The sequence below is a fragment of the Anolis sagrei genome, chromosome 1, assembly GCF_037176765.1.
Source record: "Anolis sagrei isolate rAnoSag1 chromosome 1, rAnoSag1.mat, whole genome shotgun sequence".
Lineage (NCBI taxonomy): Eukaryota > Metazoa > Chordata > Lepidosauria > Squamata > Dactyloidae > Anolis > Anolis sagrei.
The window spans coordinates 230,433,409-230,456,323 of record NC_090021.1 but is presented as its reverse complement, the minus strand read 5'-3'; the positions used below and the strand labels follow the sequence as shown (position 1 = coordinate 230,456,323).

Here is a 22,915-nt window from a genome sequence, read left to right as displayed (position 1 = left end):
CTCCGGCCTGATCACTTTGGACATTGGGTGCCCCAGAGACCCCTCTACCAGAGAAAGTGAGCAGAGGGATTTTTCATCTGTCCTTCATCTCTAGAGTTATCCATGAGCAGCAACTTCAAGAACTACCAGTTACCTTCAAACTTTAAGTATGGACTTTGTTGTGGGGAAACCAAGATTGTGCATGGGTGGAGATAGGCCCAATTAATAAATCCTTACTGTTTCGTGAAGGCAATAGTGTGGACATTGATTCTGTGGGGTTTCTTGCTCAAATAGAAAGTCAAACCAGCATCCCCCAAGCCGATATAAAGTTAAGACATGTTAGCGCTAAAGACATTTAGAGCAGCTTGGTGCAACAGCACACCTGGGTTAGGGGAATCGCCTCTCCTGGAAGCCACTAGGAACAGCAAATAATCTTTTAATTATGCAGTACCCACTGGCACTGTTTAATATTCTTATAAAAAAGGAAAATATTTTAAAATTGCATTTTTTCCCAAACCAAATGGTCTTCTTCCCATGTCTGTATGGGTTTTTCTTCTTTCTTTGTCAATGTGTGGAGAAAAAATGGCCACAAATTTTGTTGAGTCTTAGGTGGTCCTATTGAATTTCCCATTTCTGCACAACAATTTAAGAGGTAGGGTGCCTGTCTTCATTTACATCCAGTAACCTCACTTGTTATTTAGGATTCACTGACTGGCCCGACTCGAGAGAGAGACATTGGGTAGGTAAGCTACCTTTATTTGAGAAGTGACACTATATGGGGTTTGGGGCCTTCACATGTCTTACTACTCACACGGACATGAGTGAAGAATGGGGAATGAGCAGCTGATATTGGACTGTAGTTTCCATGATCCCTCACGGTTAGCTAAGATGGTTGTGGTGGCTGGGAACTGCACTTTAGCAACACCTGGAGGACTACATGTTCCTCACTCCTTCCCTGAGCAGTGTTTCCAGTCATAACAGACACAATGGTTTCTAATTTTCCTACTTTCTGGCAAGGCGTTCCTTCTTTTTGTATGTGTGTGGAAAGCCCTAAAGATGGTTCCAACTAGTATGCAGTCATTGTTGCTTCATCATCTCTGCTATCTCCTGATTTGGCAACCTTCCCCTGCCAAACCTTCCAAATATCTGCACCCAGAAAAGCCAAGCTCTTGGCATCTCAGTCCATTTACCCATTAAGTCAGTGGTTCTTGACCTGTGGGTCCCCAGGTGTTTTGACCTACAACTTCCAGAAATCCCAGCCGGTTTACCGGCTGTTAGGATTTCTGGGATTTGAAGGACCCACAAGTTGGGAACCACTGAATTAAGTGCTCATGTCCTGTCCCAGCACTTGGGGAATTAATGCATCTCCCAATACCAAAGCAGAACCAAAACTCTGTCCCATTTGAGCCTGTGCTTCCCCTCAAAATAATGCAACTATGGAGACGAGCAGCCTGACTGTGAACTTTACTGGAGGTGGGTCTCTCTCTCCTCTTGGGTCGTGGAGATTAGAGAATGGTACACGTGATCGATTCCTTCTCCTTGCGTGAAGGAATGACTTCAGGAAAGAGGTACCGCATGTCACAAAGGGCAGAGTCGTTCTCCTCAGCGCCAGGCAGAAGCGGACTTTTTAACACCCCTTGGTTACCTTCTGCCTTTAGCCCTTCTGTCGACTTGCCTTCCTTCTCTTTTCCCATGTTATCTCCTGCTCCCGGACTCTGGGCTCGGATGGGCAAAGGGGCAGACACACCTGACCTGCCAATGGCTTTGTGGGATTTTTTGTTTGTCCTCCGAGAGCTTCCTCGCCTCTTCCTGGAGCCATAGGAGGCTATAGACCGCTGCCCCACATTCTCCATATCAGACAGGCTGCAGGCCATGGCCCGGTGCAGTTCCTTGTCTTCACTCTCAGGGTAAGAAAAAGAGGAGCTGATACTTAGGGTCCGTGGCAGACTCCGGATGTCCATTGGAGAACTTAGGGTCTCAGCTTGCTCCTTCTGGATGTATTCCACCTTGGCCTTCAAGTTGTTGGTGACATCTGAATGAGGCAAATCTAAAAAAAGGTGTGATGGGAAGGAGAGATAAACAGCAAAAAGGAGCAGCCTATCCCTATTGTTTTCCACTTGCTGGTGTATTCCCCACCGCAAAGCCTGCAACAACAAAACCTGTATAGACAAATCTGTATACAAATCTGGGATGTGTAATTTAGAAGGAGTACTTAGAGTGTTCATTCAGGGAATTCTAGTATCTCTGGCCATTTTACCATAGGATACACTCATGGCAGCTATAGGAGAATCACAGTGCCATTATTCTGTAGTGTGAAACAGATTAGAGAAAGGGAGTGGGATTGTTTAGCACTGGGAATAGAAGCATCAAGGAAGAAGAATCCTCCTGTTCTCTAGCCAAGGTTTCCATTGGTAACACTGATGCAAGGAGGACCCTACCGCCACAATCACAGAGTCCTGATCCCTAGGAATATCCCTTTTGAATTAATATGGTGCTACAGTGTGATGATGACCAGTGAGGCTCAATATGCTGTGGGTTACCAATTATATAACCTTGCTTATGATCGCCTAATTTAGAAAGATAGGCAACCCAGGGAGTATATGCAAAATTCAGTGTTATTTTATGCATTCCCCTTCAATTTTCCTATCCCTTTCTATACTGCCATGACTAGCAGGCTGTGGTATGTGTCTGTGCTTGCATGGACTAGATTGATAGTATGTATGTAGATTATGGGAACTGATGGAGGGATTGTGTACTTATCTATGCTTTGGTGCGTGGGGTGGGTGGGTGGTTGTGATCTTAAAATGCTTGGGATTCTTAAAGTACATTAAGAATGTGGGATGGTGTTGATGGTAGAGAGAATATGAGATGCTCTAAACTCCCACTCCTGCAGCCCCAAAGAGGGAGTGCAACCCTAAGTGAGGGGAAAGGTTGCTATGTATAGCTTCAAGTGACTCATGACGTAGGATACCCATCTCCCTCCAAGGATCAACTGATCCTAGGGTGAACTCTCCAGCAGCTTGTAATTTTTTCAGAACACACCATTATATCAATATACTTTCTGGATTTGGCATCCCCCCCCCCCCCGCCTCCCCCCAAGGATTTGTTCTTCTTTGGAATCACCAGATTCAATATCTTACCATGTTCTTCTGCCACTTTGAGCTCTCCATCCTCATTGATCTCTACCCTCTCCTGCCCATGCTCAAGAATCCTGCAAAAGAACCAAACTTTAGGAGGAACTGAAGAGCACAATAGGTATTCTTGGTGAGTTCTTCCCTGATTCCCTTCTGCTAGTTCACAACTGCAGCAGTCCCTGGGTCTGTCTAAGATACTAAGGTAAAGGTTTCCCCTAACATTAAATCTAGTTGTGTCCGTAGCCGGGGGGCGGGGTGTGTGTGTTAAGGTGCCTAACCCCCCCCCCCCAAAAAAAACCTGGTTTACTCAAGAATTTTAACTGGTTAACCATGCTAAGAGTTAAACAGGTTTCTTTTTTAACCTGACACATTTCAGGGCAAGGTTGAACTTTTACCCTCCTCCTCTCCCCTGGCTACAGCCTTGGTGGTACTCACCTCCATTTTTAAGCCAAGGAGCCAGCATTGTCCATAGACATTTCCAAGATCATGTGGCCAGAATGACTGCATTGAGCGCCATTACCTTCCTGCTAAGGTGGTCCCTATTGATTTACTCACATTTGCATTTTTTCGAACTGCTAGGTTGGCAGAAGCTGGTCCTAACAGCGGGGGCTCGCCCCACTCCCCGGATTTGAATCCCCAACCTTTTAGTCAGCAAGTTCAGCAGCTCGGTGGTTTAACCCACTGCACTACTAAGATGCTACAATTTTCATGCATTTCTTGGATTATCCTGGGATCAAAAAAAAAAAACAAACAAACCCTGGCTGTTGACTAGACTTTCGGAAATTGTCCTTAGATCAATTTGAGGAAGGAAAGAGAATTATTCAGCTGTGCTCTGCAGCATCAGACCTGGTTATTGTTATTTTTTTGGTCTTTCTCAGGAATTCATCAATGAAGGAATGAGATTTTTCGGTAATACAAAAAGAGGAGGCGATTTGCTAATATTATAACAGATAAGATAGAAATTCAAAGTTTTCCCAGTAAAAGGCTGGTCTGAGTAGGAAGAGCAATAAGGCATGCAGCAAAAGAGAGCACTCTACATGGCAAATGGTAAGTCTTTGTTTCCAGTGCTTTGTTAGAAGTTGAATTTAGCCGACAGCTTTCAGATATTTAAAAGGAAAAGAGAAGAAAGGGGTTAGAAGGGCAAAAATAATGTGCTTAATTTGCAAGGAAGTACATTTAGGTTAAACACCTAGAAAGATTTCCAATTTATAAAAGTAGTTCAAGACACAGGAGGCTCAAAATGCCTTTTAGCTTTCATCTGTTATTTTAACCACTTGTGATTGTGGTTAATAAGAAACAGAATGCACAAAACCATGTGAAGGTAAATGAGAGCTTCAAATGCAATGCCATCCATCTGTGTAATAATGGGCAGGCGAGTGTTGTTCTCCAGTCCTCCTCTTTCTTCAGTCTCATTCTCCCCCTTTCCTTCTCATGACCTCCATTTTAATTAATCCCTTCTGCTCCACTTGTCGCCTCACCTTTTTGTAGTTATCCGCTTGCCATTTATGTATTTTGTAGATGTAGAGATGGAATTGAACCCTATTCCCAATTCAGCACCAGGGCCAAAAGTAGTGAAGAAATCTAAGGAAAAGCAGCAGTAATATCACTGATGAGGGGTCATGGTCAATGTCAAGCCCACTAAACCAAGAGTAATAAAAGAGATTTCCCCAAATGATTAATACACACTATTTTCATTTTATAAATAAAAACTAGGACATGGTCAGAGTGTGGTCAATATGTGTTGGAAATAGCAACCTTCCAACCCTCCACTGTTTGTAAATGTGTATAATTGTTAACCTATATGGTATGTACAAGGGTTGAATGAAAACTAATGCCTCCACCTTCTTAACTCCTCAACAGATGGCAATACTGGTATGCAGCAGGTACTGGCATGTTCAGTAGGCTCTCCTCTACAGTTCCATTTTGGCAGGAAGCTTTAGCAGTGAATGATTATGTTGTTAAAGTGCGAAGTATGAAACCCTGCACTGACGGTTGGTTAATGCAACTTAAGCAACGTGCAGTCATTGAATTCTTGACAGCAGAAGGTGTCACCCCAAAAGAGATTCATCAGAGAATGCAAGCTGTTTGTGGTTATTGTGTTGATCTGAGTACTGTGCATCGTTGGGCAAGTAAGTTTAAGGATGTTGAGGTGGGAACATCTAACTTGCATGACAAACAAAGAGTTGGACATCCTGTGACAATAACCACTGAGTTTCACAAGCAAAAGGTTGACAGATTGATTCAGGACAATCGTCGTATCACTCAGAGAGAAATTTCAAGCATAATCAGCATTTCACAAGAAAGTGTGGGTCACATTATTGCTTTGCTTGGCTATCGGAAGAAATGTGCATGATGGGTTGTGGAAACAGAGTGTCGACTTCTTCCGTGACGGCTTCAGAAAACTTGTTGATCATTGGCAAAAATGAATACAGTTGTTTGGTGATTTTATGGAAAAGTGAATAGTGGTAGTTAAAGAGAACATTCTAAGGATTATTTCTGCATTTAATTTATGAAAAGATTCCCATCCAAACCCAAGTAACGAAGGTGGAGGCATTACGTTTCATTCAACCTTCGTACATTTTGGTTTGCAAGTTTGACTGTATTCCTTTGGTGTGGGAGGGGCTTCAGACACAGGTCTTCATTTTGTATTTAGTTTTGCATCAGACCTCAGTGGAGGTGAATGCATGTTGCTGTTCGGACTTTAGTAGAGAAGTATGACTTATGGACTTCAGTGTGTACAGCTATACTTAAAGACTATGGACAATTGTCTATTTTATCTAACTGAACTCTAATAAGAAATGTGCCCGTATGGTGAATATATGCAAGTTGTTTATGAGTAAACCTGATACGTTCTTTTTCAAAGAAGACTGATTTGTTTTTTAAAAAATCTCTGAGTGCATATTTTAATGAAGGGGTTTCAAGGGAGTGAATATTTTTTTGTCAACTGCAAAGAAAAAACCATCCTCTGCTAACCAAATATATTTTTGTAGTAGCATGTCTTTATCCTTGGCAGTGCAAAGACATGGTTCAGTTTAACAGCTGAGTTACCTATGTGCCATTACATGAATGTTTATGAATATCACTTGTTCAAAGGGTTGACTTCTAACAAGGTCATGTTTTTCTTGACTAGTGGTTTTCAAAAGGTGGTCTCCACATGTTCATGAAGATTTACATTTGCCAAACGGAGATGACATTATTTTTACCTTTTCAATAAGGTTATAGTGCACTTATTTCCAATAGGTTATGGAATTTCAAATAATATGACCATTTCATTTATGGGGATGAACATGCAACTTGGAGAGGTTGCAGTAGTTTGTTTTTCTTTTGAATCTACAGGGAAAGGAAAAATTCTGCCTCCATCTCTCCTTGCCCCATTATTGGTCTAATTAAATGCAAACTTTTGCACTTTTCTTGCAGAAACTGAAGTAAGCTGAGGATGGAGGGAGAGGTATTAGTGGAGAAGAGAAAAACATTGGGTCATTTTAAACACAGGTTAGAAAGTTGGGCAACAGATTAAGTGAACTGTTTTTACTACGTTGGGACAATTGGAGGGTATAAGTAAGAAGGCTCCACAATCATTTCAAAAGCAGAGACTTGACCGAATCAGAGCTTTAAGAAAAGGAAGCTGACAACATGGACAGAATCGGATTTGGAGAAATGCAAAGGATAAAATCTGGAAAGCGCGTCTGGTGAGGACGAGTGACAGGGCCTTTTCAGTGGTGGCCCCTCAGCTCTGGAACTCTCTCCCACTGGAGATTAGAACTGCCCCTTCTCTCCTGACTTTTAGAAAGCTGGTGAAAACTTGGCTCTGGAATTTAGCATTCGGTGAGTGAGTCAATAACTCTTGACCACACAGACAGAAGGTGATGAATTGTGATTTCATTCTGATGACTTGGCCTTATGTAATTATATGATTGTATTTTAATGTATTTTATGTATTAGTGCATTATGTGGTGTGATATTTTAAACTACTGTTTGTGAATCTTTGGTTGTGAACCGGCCTGAGTCCCTCTGCGGAGGTGAGAAGACCGGTATATAAAAGTTCTACATAAATAAATAAATAAATAAATAATAAAAGCTGGCAACAATGCACCATTGGTAAGTCATTACTCTTACCAGTCTGGCCTGGAGAATAGGAGCAATAAGAGTATGTTCCATCACCCGGGTTAGTCCACTGGGACGTTCCTCCTTGTAGATCTGTAAACGGAGGGAAGTCATCTGTGATGGAAGGAGAAGATGGCTACATTGGATTTTGGCAATGATCTCTAGTCACATCACAATACCCGTTATAATTCACAAACTAATTAAATGTGAATGCTTATTACAGTAAATGTCACACAGTTTTTGGAATATACAAGTCTGCAGGCAATATCCTTTATAACAGTCGTTCCCAACCTTTTTATTTTATTTTATTTTATTTTATTTTATTTTGACCAGGAACCACTTTGACCAGGGACCTCTCTCCAACATTAGTGCCAAAAGGGTTGCAAATCAGTTTTTGGTCAACTTTAGATTTTGTTTAGTTATTTGAGGTGCTGATTCAGAAAATTGCATTGGATAGACCAATGCAGCTCTAGTTTCTGATACTGAACATATGTCATCCAGTAGTTGCCATCAGCTCAACTACAGGAAACCATCTATATATATAAATTTGTTAGGGGCATCCAACGAGGAAACAAAACTCAAAAAAAAACCCAACGAAACTTAACCAAAATTCCCATGCCCATAACACAACCCACAAGGTACAAACATATCTACTCAAAATGAAAAACAACACAACAACACACTCACGAAACGGCAAAACAACAAAACTCAAAAATCCTCCAACGAAACTTAACCAAAATCCCCGTGCCCATAACGCAACCCACAAGGTACAAACATATCTACTCAAAATGAAAAACAACACAACAACACACTCACAAAACGGCAAAACAACAAAACTCAAAAATCCCCCAACGAAACTTAACTAAAATCCCCGTGCCCATAACACAACCCACAAGGTACAAACATATCTACTCAAAATGAAAAACAACACAGCAACACACTCACAAAACGGCAAAAGAACAAAACTCAAAAAAACCCCAACGAAACTTAACCAAAATTCCCATACCCATAACACAACCCACAAGGTACAAACATATCTACTCAAAATGAAAAACAACACAACAACACACTCACAAAACGGCAAAACAACTGAGCATGCGCATTGGCGCCCAGCCGCAAGTTCCCTGGCGCGCGCACATGGCCTTCCGGCCAATGTTCCCTCTGCGGAAACCATGCCCACTCCAAGCCCCGCCGCGCCGCTTCCCGCACACACACACCCCCTGCCGCACACACACACGCAACCCCACGCTCCATCACTCCCCCCGCCGCCGCATACACACACGCAACCCCACTCCCCCCGCCGCCACACACACACACGCAACCCCACGCTCCATCACTCCCCCCACCGCCGCACACACACGCAACCCCACTCCCCCGCCGCCGCACACACACACGCAACCCCACGCTCCATCACTCCCCTGCCCCAATCTTACCTCCTTTTACTTCACGCCACCTCCAAACCCCACCCCGCACCTTCCCGCCCTGTCAAAATCTAGGAAAGACAGGAAGGAAGGAAAGAAGGAAGAAAGAGAAAGGGAGGTAAAGAAAAAGGGGGAAGGAAAGAAAGTTAGAGGAAGAAGAAAAGGAAAGAAAAGGAAAGATGGAAGTAAAGAAAAGAGAGACAGCAGAAGAGAAAGAAAAAGGGGGAAGGAAGGAAAGAGATAGAGAAAGAAGAGGAGAAGGAAAGATGGGAAGGAAAGAAGGAGGGAGGGAGGGAGGGAAAGAAGGAGAGAAAGAGGGAAGATTGGCCACAGCAACACGTGGCGGGTAAAGGTTGTTATTTCTATTATGATGATGATGATGCTATTGTTCCTATGAGACCCTTTTAGGGGGAATGGGAGAGGTGTCAGGTCCCAGAGGCAATGCATTGCATTATTGTTATTGTTATGATGGTGGTGAAATAAAAGGAAATAAAAAGTGAAAGAAGGAAGCAAACAGGGAGGGAAGAAAGGCAAAGGAAGAAAGGGGGAGGGAATGAAGGAAAGAGAGAAGGATGAAACCAAGTAGTGAAAGAAGGAAAGAAAGAAAGAGGTAGAGAAGGAAGAAAGGAGAGAAAGGGGGAGGAAAAGGGGCAAGGAATAGGTAGGTACCTCTCTTTCATAATAGTCCAGATATCTACCTCAACTTTGATAAGTTTTACTATAGGCCACAGCAACGCGTGGCAGGGCACAGCTAGTATTTAATAAGCCTCAACACTATAAGAAGGTTTTGCGAGACCAGTTGGTACAACGGTGTAGTAACGGTGAGGCTGCATATTTTTGTTCTTGTGGACCACTGGTAGCCCATGAACCACAGGTTGGGAACCACTGCTCTGTAATATATCTCCTGGTAACAGATAATAGTATTTCAAATCAAGTATATTAGACAGAGGTGTATCACTAAGGAGCCTTAGAACCACCCTCTTGTTCTCACAGTTAAGCCCCCATTATCATGGGAGCAAATTGCACATTGCAAAACTGAACAAGGAGAGCCAAATCTTCACTCTTCATCATTTATGTGTCAAACTTTCTTCATGCTTTACTTCATCTTCTTCAGTCTCTCAATGGCCCTATACAGTCTGTAAAAGGATACTAATACAAGGCCAAGGCCATTTAAAGAGATGTGGGGCTAATTATCTTGAGCTCTGAAGTATTCACATTCATTAACTTGAATTGCTCTGAAATGATCCCGTAGCTCAGTCATACGCAACCTGTGAGTCCCCAGATGTTTAGGCTTACAATTCCCAGAAATTCTAACAGCTGGTAAACTGGCTGGAATTTCTGGGAGGCCCACAGGTTGAGAACCACTGCCATAGCTGGAAGGTTTAATCCAAAATACCTACTTCCCCCAATCAGTGAGCAAGACTTTTGACCATCTGGTGCTTCCTGGATCATCTGACGTTTTTGCATCCCACCTGTTGGACTGTTCCATTTGCAGAAATGAGTTTATCACACTGAAGTTTTGGTAGACCTGCTCTGTTCCATAGATTACCAACAATGGCATTTCATGGAAATGCCTGATTTTACCAAACTTTCTTAGAAAACACTACGGTGGCCATATAACAGCAGCCAAATGAATCAGAACACACCCTCAAATTCTGTTTACTAACCTTACCAATCAATGTGCCGGAATGTGGGGATGTTGCTTTTTGGATTACAGCTCCCAGAATCCTCCAAACAGCCTGGTCATGGAGGACTATGGGGTTGTAAGAACTGCTGCCCAAAAAATAAAGTTCCCTAGTGAGACCACAACATCACACATTTTAAGCGACTACTACCCTCCCATCCATGTCTGTTGAACATCAGTGTTCATAGGGAACTACTCTTGGGTATACAGGTGTGTGCATGGAGGCTTCCATGTGGGATGGAGCCCTTTGTGGGAACAGCAGTATATGTGAAGGCTTCCTTTCAGCAATATACACCCAATGGAGGGAGAGGGGAGTTACATAATGGTCATGCTAAGGATGGGGCTACTCAGTATAGCTTCCTATTGACAAGTTGAGGTAAAGGGCAGCATGAACATGTCAATAAGCAGGTGGGCTTTTCCATTATGTTTCTATGATGTACTTTTTGCTATAATCGCTTCTGGCTGAGAAAGGCAGTATACAAATGCAGTAAATAAATACCTAGGTTATTTTAATTGCTCTATAATTCATCCTTTTTTAATACTAGAACCAGACCCTTTTAATCTGGTGAATTAACTCTCTTAAATGAAAAGTGTACAGGTAAAGGTTTTCCCCTGACATTAAGTCCAGTTGTGTCCGACTCTAGGGTTCGGTGCTCATCTCCATTTCTAAGCTGAAGAGCCGGTGTTGTCTGTAGACACCTCCAAGGTCATGTGGCCGACATGGCTACATGGAACAGTACACACCTGAGTGATACCTATTGATCTTCTCATATTTGCATGTTTTTGAACTGCTAGGTTGGCAGAAGCTGGGGCTATCAGCGGAAGCTCATGTCGCTCCCCGGATTCGAACCTGCGACCTTTCAGTCAGCAAGTTCAGCAGCTCAGCACTTTAACCCACTGCACCACCGGGGGCTCTGTAAAAGTGCACATTTTGTCTCTGTCTCCATGAGTAAAAAGCTTCTGTTGGTTAATTTATAAATTAAATTACATTATAATTCTCAGTTTTTATGGAAAAAGCAATATGTACAAAGAGAAGAGTGTGAGCTGCTTCACGAGTTTAGTCTCTGTCATCTCCAGGCTAAGCAAAGAGGCCTCAGACAGCAGTCAGGGGAGGGTTTTTCTGCCCGAGACCTCAGAAGGGCTGCCAATGAAAGTGGACAGCACTGAATTCCATTTGCAGCATCAATAAATAAGCTATAAGATTTTCTGTGATTTCTTCCTCTTGTAATAATAATGATAATAATAACGTTATTCTTATACCCTGCCACCATCTTCTCGAAGGGACTCAGGGCAGCTTACAGATGGCATAAAAATGAAGCACAATATAAAATGCAATAAAATAAAACACATATGTGTATAAAAACGCATATAAAACTAGCTGAACGTACCCCAGGCTTCAGTAAATGGGTCTTGTCCTTCAAAAAATTCTTTGAAGACTTCATCCGCATCCCGAAAGGTGAACATGAGATCAGGAGTCCCCGCTGAGCTCGGATAAAGGCCAGTTCCTTGCAGAAAGCAAATCAGGCACCTGTCATTGTGGTACTTTAAAGATTAACAAATGCCATTTGGTCTTTTAAAAATTTTAAATGCTATTTGGTCTATGCTTTTCTGGACAGTAGTGCAGTTCATGGAAAGAATGCTTTGTTTGGCAGTTTATTATTAATGTGTCTGGGAAGAGGAGTGAACAGATACTGGAGGATTGTTCTCAGTTTGGTGAGAGGAAATAGAAATATGGAAAGTGGCCATTGACAATTAATATGTGTGTGTGTTTTAATAAACTCATCAGAACAAGTATGTTTGTATTACCACCCAACTATTGTTTCCTAATGGCCAATTCTTAAATAATGAGTACTATTTGTATCTAATTGCATTTCAGTTCTCTCTGATCTCATTGCACCCATGTTCTGAACAAGGAAGGACATGGACACACACACACACACACACACACACACACACACACACATGCTTCCTTGCTCAAATCATGGGTCATTCTTGTCTCAGTCATCAAGATCTTCCACCCACCTAAGCATTTGTGGAATGATTGGCCAACTGAGATAATACTCCATGCATCAGATGAAGTGTTTTTTAAAATGTCATGAGACTGTTTGCTGTTTATGTTGCCACAAATAAGAACAGTTGCAGCACTTCCCCACTCTCCTGGAAAATTTCTCAGATATGTTTGAAATGATCAATTTTCTTACAATAATATATATATAAGGAAAAGGTCTCCACTTAAATGCAGAGCAACAAGATAGCAAGAAATGCCTTAACCACAAAGGAGGACAATTCAGGGAAACTATAAGTAGGAGCAGAGTGAAAACTGACACCAGACCTAAGACATGTAGCACACCCCAGTTTTACTGGGAGAGCACCTCCCTTGTATTGGAGCAGCCTGCTTTGAATCGCCAAGGGGCAGGACACTTACCTATGCTCAGATCCATAAGCCCATCAGTCCCATAGAGGTCATAAAGATCTCGCTTATAATCTGGAAAAGAGAAGGAACACTTTGGGATCAAAGCATTTTTAAAACACATGCAGATTTTACTAGAAACTAGTAAAGGTTCAATAATAATAATAATAATCATAATCATAATCATCTTTATTTATACCCCGCCACCATCTCCTCAAAGGGGACTCAGGGTGGCTAACATGAGGTCAAGCCCAAAAATACAATACAGCAAAATAAAATACAAAGCAACGAAAAATTAGATCACAATAGAATACATAAAGTAACAAGATAAAATAAACAGTGCAAAATAACATAATGAAAAATAGAACATAATAGGCATGCCAAATGCACAAGATAAAATTATAAAACCCTGGATGAGATAGCTGTAGAAAAGCGTATTTGAGGGGGAGGAGCTCATAATGGATGAACAGTGGGGTTAGGTCATGGAGACATCTGATCCCATTGCCTCCAGCACTGATACTCCAAGGCCATGGCCAGCTGCAGAAAAGCATTCAGTGGCAGAAAAGATGGACTTGTAGAAATACCCCTAGGCTCATTTCTCTGGGGGGGTTTTTCCAAGAGGTGAAAGAGAAGGAAGAAGAGAAAGCTGGCTAACCAGGTAATTTCAGGTGAGCGGGGTAATGATTTCACAGTAATTCGTGTGGGATAGGCTGTAATTAGGCCAAGTTTTTGCTTCCATGACATGCAGGAACTGAGACTACAAAGCCAGCTGTATCTCAAGGAGAAGCATGGGAAATTATAGGGAATGCTTCTACGAGGTAGGAAACCAGTGGGCAGACAGCAAGTCAACAGGAGCAGTTCGGGGACTGAAAGACCTCAATGAAATGTGTGGAAACAGGGGATTGGCCTCTTACTGTCTGATAACACTTCATATGCTTCTGCTATCTCCTTGAACTTCTTCTCAGCGTATTCCTTGTTTCCTGGGTTTTTATCTGGATGCCATTTGAGTGCATTTTTTCTGTACCTGCAACATTCCAGGCAGAGAGAAAAAGACAGAAGGTGAGGAAGAGCTGTCTGTAGAGCTTACAATTTAAATAAACTAGAATTTCCTAATTTGGTGACTCTGGACACGCTGACCTACATGTTGCAACGACTGAGGAGAGCACCAAATAAAGGAAAGCATATATCAGTAGTTCCCAACCTTTGGTCCTCAAGTTGTTTTGGACTTCAACTCCCAGAAATCCCAGTCATCTTACCAGCTGTCAGAAATTCTGGAATCTGAAGTCCGAAACATGGGAATCAATGGCTTAAACAACCAATCGCTGGCTCATGGCATTATGAGGCAAACAAGATGGAGTCTCCCCTCCTCTTCATTCCTCATACAAAAGTCAATCAGATTGTTAAATGTTACTTGAATACTGGCAATGGGACAATGTCTACAATAATAATAATAATAATAATAATAATAATAATAATAATAATAACAACAACAACAACAACAACAACTTTATTTTTATACCCCACCTCCATCTCCCTGAAGAGACTCAGGGCGGCTTACAAAGGGACAAGCCAAATACAGAACAGAAAATACAGTCAACAATAAAATCAATAAAAAACATCATAATAAAATAAAATCATAAAAAACAGTATAATGGCTGTAAATAATGATGGGTTCGGGCTCATGATTTCTCAGTGCAATGATTCCTATGTAGAACCATAGGGAAACTGTGACAGTCAGAAGGCCAGGCTAAGAGGCAAAATGCTCTTAAACCATTAAAGTGGCCAGGCTAAGGTGCAGGAGCTTAGATAAGATTCAATAATAATAATTATTATTATTCTCTGGATAATAATAATTATTATTATTGAATCTTATCTAAGATTCTCTGGAGAGCTGCTTACTCAAAGGCACAACGGAACAACCAAGTTTTTAATTCTTTGCAGAAAGTGGACAGAGTGGGGGCCTATCTGATCTCCCTGGGGAGAGTTCCAGAGCCGGGGGGCCACCACAGAGAAGGCCCTTTCTCTTATCCCCATCGTTCGTGCTTGTGATGGCAGTGGGAGCAAGAGAAGAGCCTCCCCAGATTATCTTAGATTACGTTCTGGTTTGTAGGGGAAGATGCGATCATGAAGATAGGCTGGTCCCAAACCGTTTAGGGCTCTATAGGTAATAACCTGCACTTTGTGTTGGGACCAGAAACTTATTGGCAGCCAATGGAGCTGTTTAAACAGGGGGGTTGAACTGCCCCCTGTAACTAGCCCCTGTTAGTAATCTGGCTGCAGATCTTTGAACCAACTGAAGTTTCCGAGCTATCTTCAAAGGCAGCCCCACGTAGAGTGTGTTACAGCAATCCAATCTGGAGATATACTTGTGGACAGCCAATCATTTTAGGGACTGCAGGAGAGATTAATAGCACTGCAGGTTGAATCTTCACCCAACATATGCCAATTCATCTTTCTAGTCTTTGGAAGATTTATTTCACAGAAGAGATGGGATTAGTTTAAGTCTATTTTCTACCAGGGACAAAGAATAAGATTACATTGACCACTGTTACAAGTCTTGACTACAATGTACTCATAGAATCAATTGAATTTACCTATCTGTTGACTCGCTGCTCATTAATGCATTGAATGAGTTTTCTCTAACTAGAAAAACCCAACAGAATTCCAGGGATTGTGTGCCATACACAGTCTGCCTGCTCCCCATTCTTCATCATCCACTTTGCCCCCCCCCCCTTTTACAGCAATTGTAACTGAAGGTCTCAACTCAGATCTCAAATATCGAAAGCAAGATCCCTTATCTCAGAACCTGGACCTATTGACTGCTTTCAGAACTTCATCACAGATTATTAAAATAGTTATAGCTTCCAACTTTCCAAGTATTTCTGTCAGCATACAATTGGAGTTTGATGTCACTCACTGTATGAAAATTATTACTATTAGAATGAAGGCTTGGACTTCTCAAGTCAAAGCAGGAAAAAGTATTCCTTATTTTTATTTCATTTATCCCTCCCAAAGAGGCAGTGAGAAAGGCAAAGAATGCTTAACTTAGATTTTTGCAACGTGGTTCTGAAATACAATTTGACATGGTTAGGGTGACTGGAGTTGTAATGCAAACACATCTGGATGGTACCACATTGAGGAAGTCTGGCTTAATGTTATATTTGTTTGTGTTGTTTGCCTTCAAGTCATTTCTGAGTTAAGGTGACCCTAAGACAATCCTATCCTGGGATTTTCTGAGGCTAAATGTGTGTAACTTGCCCAAGGTCACCCAGTGAGCTTCCATGGCCAATTAGGATTTGAACCCTCTTCTCCAGAGTCATCCACTTCTCAAACCAATATGACACATTGGGCTTCTAAAGTCATATGACCCATGGTATGAGACAATGGCATTAATGATTGTTAAGAAAGGAGCCTCTAATAGAAGACGACTTACGCTTTCTTAATGTCACTTGAAGAGGCTGTTTGTGGGATGTCCAGTGATTGGTAATAGTCAACCATGGTGCTGATTTATTTTTGGCAGAGGCCAGCTGTAAAGCAAAAGAAATGACAAGTAACATGAACAACCTGCCCACTCTCTTGGTTTTCCAAAAAACCCAGCTAACAGTATCTGGAGGCCTGTTCCAGGAATAACGCGCACACACACACACACCCCACATACAAAACACATGTGGGTTCCAAATGCAAACTGTTCAAAAGTCATTTGAGGTAGATGTGCAGGAAAGTAATTTCAGGGGGGGGGGGTAGAACATTTCTCCTCCCAGCATTTCAGACCCCACGTGGTTATGTTTCAGGAATTACTGCACTGTTGGCCGGCTCACTGGTTTTACACCTGTAGACCCTGTTCCAAATGTCAGGATTTTCATCTGCTTGAATCAGTCTCCATCACTGCTGCAAAGAACAAATAGAAATCTCTCCTGCCCATATTTATCCCTCCTTCTCCATTTTCATTGCTTTCCCCATAGTGCTCATTCAGGCTGTCCTGCATTGATATATCTGCCTAAAAAAAACAGATGAGGCAAAACTAATAGATCTGCTTTTATAAGCACTCTACTCCTACTGTATTTTGCCAAAAGCTAGAATACAGCACTATCAACAGCAATATCAGACAGAAGCAGGGGTGTGTCTGTGGGCCCTTCCACACAGCCATATAACCCATAATATCAAGGCAGATAATCCACAATATCAGCTTTGAAGTGAATTATCTGAGTCCAAACTGCCATATAATTCAGTTCAATGTGGATTTTATACAGTTTTGTGGAAGGGGTCTGGGACATGCTTTTGTTGTGCAGAAAGGTGCTAAGCACTAAGTGCAACTGTTACAGTATAAAGATCTTTTACAGTAGCTGTCAAAGCCCAAGCAAGGTGTAAGGAGACAGACCAGCAGCACTTTCAGGAATGGCAAGAGCCCCAGGAAACAGCTGTGGGTATTAGACAAAGCCACAGGAAGAAGAAACATCACTCATTAACTCTCCAATCTCTTACAGCCAGTGTTGGGGTCTGCATCCCTGCCACATGTTACTGAGTATGTTTGGTCTTATAAATTGGCCATTATTGCTTTAGACCAGTGTTTCTCAAACTGTGCTCCTCCAGGAATTTTGGACTTCATCTCCTAGAAATCCTAGCCAGTTAACCAGCTATTAGGAAATGTGGGAGCTGCAATCCAAAACACCTGGAGGAGCACAGTTTGAGAAACACTGCTTTAGATTTTGAGTATGTTCACAGTTCACACAAAAATCCGTATTTAACGGATTTAACTTTGTTTTGCTCAAATTGCAAAGCAAACAAACCATGGTTGATCTTGCACACACTTGGTTTGTATTTTTTCCATCTTCTCCCAGACTGAATTCCAGTCTGAGACAAAGAACAGTATAAATTCAATATATAAATGAAATTTTGTCAAGATGAGCAGACTGAGAAACAAGCCCAGGACAAGTTACAATTGTGAGTTAGAATGCCACAGCAAACCATGGATTTTTAAAAGCTAGAGTTGAAGTCCAAAACACCTGGCCAAAGTTTGCCCGTGCCTGAGTTATAGCCTAAAATGGAACTTCTTTATGCTCTGTCCTTCAGAAGAGAAAGAATGAAGGAGAATAGTTTTGTCTACATTGTAGGATTATTGTCAGTTACTTTTCATACTAGCCCTACCTCGGTTTTGGCCTGTTGTTTCTTTGAGCATAGGAAAGGACAATAGGAGGTCTTCATTATCCTTTTCCCTGGATGAGCATATATTGCAGCCAATGGCAATCTTCTGCAGATTGTGATGTCAGGGGTGTGCAGCTGAAAGCTCCTGGCCATGGCAAAGATGAAGGATAACAGGAGAAGTTAGAAATTGGGAGAAGGGGGTTCCAAGCAAGGGAAACAGATGTAGCAGCTAGAGCCGGGATTTAAATAAGGCAAATACATAAATAAATAAGGGAACGATCATTGAAATAGCAAGACACAATCCTATGACATATTAAAATATATAATTTTGAAAGAACACACCTGTGAGCATCAACAGAGTAGAGGCAGCCCCCAAGTTATGAAAAAGATAGCTTTAATGTTTAATGTAGTTACTTTTTATTATTTAATTGATAGTTTTATGTTACTGCTGTTTTATGTTAGGTTTTCATGTTTTGTAAGGCACTGAATTTTGCAGTGAATATATTGGGAAATGCTTTGAAACGCTCAGGGGTGAGTAAAGCTGTATATAAATGAAGTAAATTAGTAATATGTTTGTTCTTAAGTTGAATTTGTATGCAGGTTGGAACAGGGATAGATAGATCAATCGATTGTTTGATCAATAGATGTAAGCTTTGGACAACATAGGGAAGGGTTAACACCCTGTAGTGTATGTTTTGCTATCTATGCCCTTGTTCAGAAGATTTCACCTCACTTTCTGTCCCTATGATAATTGGATCTTGAAAAAATTAGAAACAAAGATTGGTGATAAAGCTTCAGTAAAGACACCTTTTCCGCATTATAACTCTTCCAGGAGTAAATTCAATTTCAAAATCAGTCAGAAGATACCCTTTCTGTACCACTCTGATCTAGGTTTTTCAAACAACTACTGTACTTGATGTGTACATTAGACATACATAGTGGCTGGGGAATTTCATTCACCAATAATTGAAAAGGAAGCCTACTTTGCAAATTTTAAAAATGCATACAAGGAATTTCTTGGCCTTTCCTTGTGAGTATAGTTATGAAACTATTTTTAAAAAGCATAGTATTGGTGGCTACCAAAAGCTGCTTCATCATGAAATAAGTGAAGATGCCAGAAGGGACTCTATCCTCTTTCCTCCTCTTGGGAAAAAGAATCTGTGAACTTTCTCAAGCCAAACTGTAGATATAATTGTTAGTAGGTGATACATGTCATGTAATGAATAGGCACTGTGCTATAAAGGAAGCTTGAGACAAGCTATAATTTAGTAAAATCATAATTAACATACATCTGCTGCAGAATGGTTAACATACTGGTCTACTTATGTATAGGAGGTAATTTTTGTGCTCTGTGGTTTCTCTGGTGTAGTTAATCCCACTGCTGATGCAAGTCACACCTATACGAACTCTCTCATTGTATTCATAACTGCCAGGCATTGTCTGGTGGATGCCCCTCTGGTGATAAACCTCTCTGTGTTCAGCCAGGCCTTGGATGTTGGACAGTTTGCTGTCAGAGCCACAGACAAAGCCTTACCAGTTCAGGAGACTTCTCAGAAGCTTTGGTGAAGTTTCCAGGAGAATTGTGCTCATGTCTGCTGTACTATACCATTTGTGCATTTCCTACATGTGTACTTATCCTCTTCCCACTAGGGCTGAATGCAGGTTCAATAGGACAGCTGTTCCACTGATACAGCAATGAAATGTTTGTGGTCATGTGAATATTGGTGTGCTTGTCCTAGGGCAGCCAATGTTAAAGAAGGCTCTCTTGACTTCACAGGCATACCAGAATTTCCTTTGGAGCTGAAATTCTCCAAAACTTTTAGTACTTAGTAGAAAAGATATATCCAAATAACATGATCTATGAGAATAAGAAGCCTAGTTTTGCAGAGTTCTCCACATTGAATGTTTGGGCAAGCTACGAAGAAAATAGGCAGGTAAATATTTAGAGAAGGGCTGTTTATATGAAGTTAAGAAGTGAAATGTACTGGAATTGGCATTAACTCTGGGCTTCTTCAAGACTTTGTGGACACTGACATACAGGTAGTCCCCAAGTTATGAGCAAGATAGGTTTGTTCTTAAGTTGAAACTATATGTCAGTCAAAACAGGCACACATTTTTAAAATGTAACTTCCACAAATATATGTATTTTTGCTTTGGACAGCATAGGGAAGGGTTAACACCCCTGTGGTGCTTGTTTTGCTGTTTATGGCCTGATCAGAAGATTTCACCTCACTTTCTGTTCCTGTGAGAATTGGATTTTGAAAAAAAAAAATGGCCTGTTATAGAAACAAGGGTTGGTGATAAAGCTTCAGTGGAGACCCCTTTTCCCCATGATAACTCTTTCAGGAGTGATTTTTACTTCCAATGGGTAGATTTCTCTCACTTCCTGTTGACTCACCCAAGTTTTTAACTATGAGTCATTTGTAAGTTGGATGTTTGTAACTCCGCGTCTGTATATGACTGCTAAAAGCTTTATTGATGGTAAGTGATGCAACAGGTGGTATACAGCAGAGAAGCATTTCATCCTTTTTGCTGATGGCATCCAGAATTTACAAAGAGCTCAACAAAGCATTGGGCCCCAAAACAAACTCTATTCAAGTTATCCATGGATGGCTATGGGACCCCTGGTGTACATCTCCGACACCTGCAAGCAAAGCCAATGGAAGATGGCGTTAAAAGGATTATATAAACAAACAAACAAATCCATTTGTTTGATTATCAATGTTTTTCCCCTGTAGCTATGAGAAGTGGGTTAATAACAAAGGGGAAAATCCCCATTCAGTCCTCAGCCTTCATGTGTATTGCCAGCCTCAGATGCCAAACTAATGGAAGAAGGTGGGAGGGATAAAATAAAGCCATTAACACAAATCAATTCTTTCTTTACTACTGAGCAGCTGTTAACATTTGACCATGATGCTAACAGGGGGTGCATCTACACTATAGAATTAATGCAGTTTGACACCACTTCACTGCCATGACTCAAAACTTTAGAGTCCTGGGAGTTGCCGTTTGGTGGGGCACCAATTCTCTTTGGCAGAGAAGCCTACAGATTTTGTAATACTACAACTCCCGTGACTGCATAGCGTCGAGCCATGGCAATTAAAGTGATGTCACACTGCATTAATTCCACAGTGTGGACACACCCGAGGACTCAAAAAAACTCCTACCAAGTAGCACAGGGCTAACTCAACACACTCAGTGTTTTTTGGCATCCTTGATATTGTTGTGCGTGTGCCTCACAGAGCTTTGAAACATTTATTGCTTTGCTTGAGCATATAATCCCAGTTTGTTTGTAAACCCTGAGATTGATAAGGAACTGTGTGAGCATATACAGATAAGGAGTGTGCATGGTGCCATTTTTCAAAATGGGATCCAGGAAATCCAGCAGTTTCAGAAATCAAATCCCCAGAAAAGGAATAAATGGCAGTGGGACTTGGAATGACTCTTGAAGGTTAAAACGTTGCAGCTATTGGAAATGCAATAATCCTTTCCATTAAAGGATGGAGAGTACCTCATTGTGAGGAGCACTAATAGAGTTAAAGTTATCTAAAGTGTCTTTCCGCTATGTCCACTTATCCTGACCCCTCTGCTGTAAATTTAGGGTGCTTCTGCACCTCTTCTTCTTCCCATGAGTCTTTTCTCATCCTTCAGAGGTGTAGGTAGCCAGCTTAGATCTGCACCCTGAGTTATCAACTGCATTTTAGAATGGAGTATTTATTTCTCCAAGCCCTTAATGCATTTGCTCTCAATCAAGATCTCTAACGGCTGCATTCGTTCTTATAGCAACCAAAACACACATTATTTAATTTTTTAATGGTCATGCTGTGTATTTTTTTCAACCTGGTACCCTTTACATTTGTTGATTTTAGGCATTATAATGCAACCCTTGGGAATGGCTATTGTGTGTGAATATGTATGTATGTATGTATGTATGTATGTATGTATGTATTTATATTCCGCCCTTCTCTCCCTGCAGGGGACTCAGGGTGGATTACAATGCACATATAAATGGCAAACGTTCGACGTCATTAGACTTACAACATATATAGACAGACACAGAGGCAATTTAACATTCCATCTTTCCTACTTCATGAAGGTATGCTTGATTTCGGCCACAGGGGGAGCTGCTGCTTCACTGTGCACGTGTGACACCGACTCCTTGATGAAGTATTTCCTCATTCTTACGTACACTGCTAGAAGGTTTTATAGAGTTGTAAATTAGTTAAATTAGCCACACCGCAGAAAGCGGTACCTAAATTTCCCACTTGGCAGATGCAACTGTCTTTTGGTTAGACTATTAATGGTCAGGAGCTCACTCCGACCCAGGCTGGCTTTGAACTCATGACCTCTCAGGCAGTAGTGGTTTAATGCAGCTGGCTACTAACTAGCTGGGCCACAGCCCAGTCAAATATGCTAATATAATACAATATGCTAATCTAGTCTCACTTGGAAGAATAACTAAGAATGCACATGTTTGGCTAATAAGAATTTTATATAATCATAGCAGACCAAAATTTTAAAAGGGATATTTCTGTGCGACAGATGTCACCACAGAAGTGCTTGGACTCACTGCACAAGATAAGTTCTAGGATCGTGGTGCAATCAATTGATGGGCAAAGCCTTCCCCATGATGTCAGTCTCATCATGGGGAGGTGGTGGATCTGCAACACATATTGTATGGCATTGTGCAATAAGGTAGCGGTCTTGCTACTGTGCGTGTTGACCATCTCCGTACAATAAAGTCCAAGGAATATGCTAAGCCTCTTGCATGCTGTCTTTGCATTCATGTATGCCTGTTTCTGTACTACTGGTGTCTCGGACTCTTCCTTCCCTTGTTTATTTGTTAGTATTTTCACTTCTTTTCTGGGCAAATAGTGTCGTCGTCCCCTCAAAAAAAGAGCCCAGCTACATGCAGGATATAGGACAGCCAAAGTAACAAACATGCAGAATACTTTGCAAAATTGTTACAAATTAACCATTAGGCATTCATTAAGCTAGTATTTTGGTTTGTTTTGAAATGGTTAGCTAAATACCAAAGCGC

At 41.4% G+C, this 22,915-nt stretch overlaps 1 protein-coding gene across 1 annotated transcript; it reads right to left on the bottom strand.

Moving 5' to 3' along the window:
• Window positions 1–1,428: 1,428 nt before the first annotated feature.
• Window positions 1,429–22,053, bottom strand: LOC132765347 (dnaJ homolog subfamily B member 2-like). The gene is made up of 8 exons (XM_067465463.1): window positions 21,962–22,053; window positions 13,647–13,756; window positions 12,748–12,807; window positions 11,711–11,827; window positions 7,230–7,331; window positions 4,592–4,694; window positions 3,120–3,190; window positions 1,429–2,026 (listed from the first exon to the last, which is right to left on the bottom strand). The coding sequence occupies exons 1-8, from the start codon at window positions 22,051–22,053 to the stop codon at window positions 1,485–1,487; spliced, it is 1,197 nt and encodes a 398-aa protein (XP_067321564.1). The 3' UTR covers window positions 1,429–1,484.
• Window positions 22,054–22,915: the final 862 nt, after the last annotated feature.

Excerpts from the sequence above, each read along its gene's own strand:
- LOC132765347 (XM_067465463.1), bottom strand. The coding sequence starts at position 22,053 with ATGAGGAAATACTTCATCAAGGAGTCGGTGTCACACGTGCACAGTGAA. Across the intron at positions 7,332-11,710 it reads CCCATTTACTGAAGCCTGGG|ATGACTTCCCTCCGTTTACA; the intron begins GTACGTTCAGCT and ends CTTCCATCACAG. Across the intron at positions 2,027-3,119 it reads CAAAGTGGCAGAAGAACATG|ATTTGCCTCATTCAGATGTC; the intron begins GTAAGATATTGA and ends ACCTTTTTTTAG.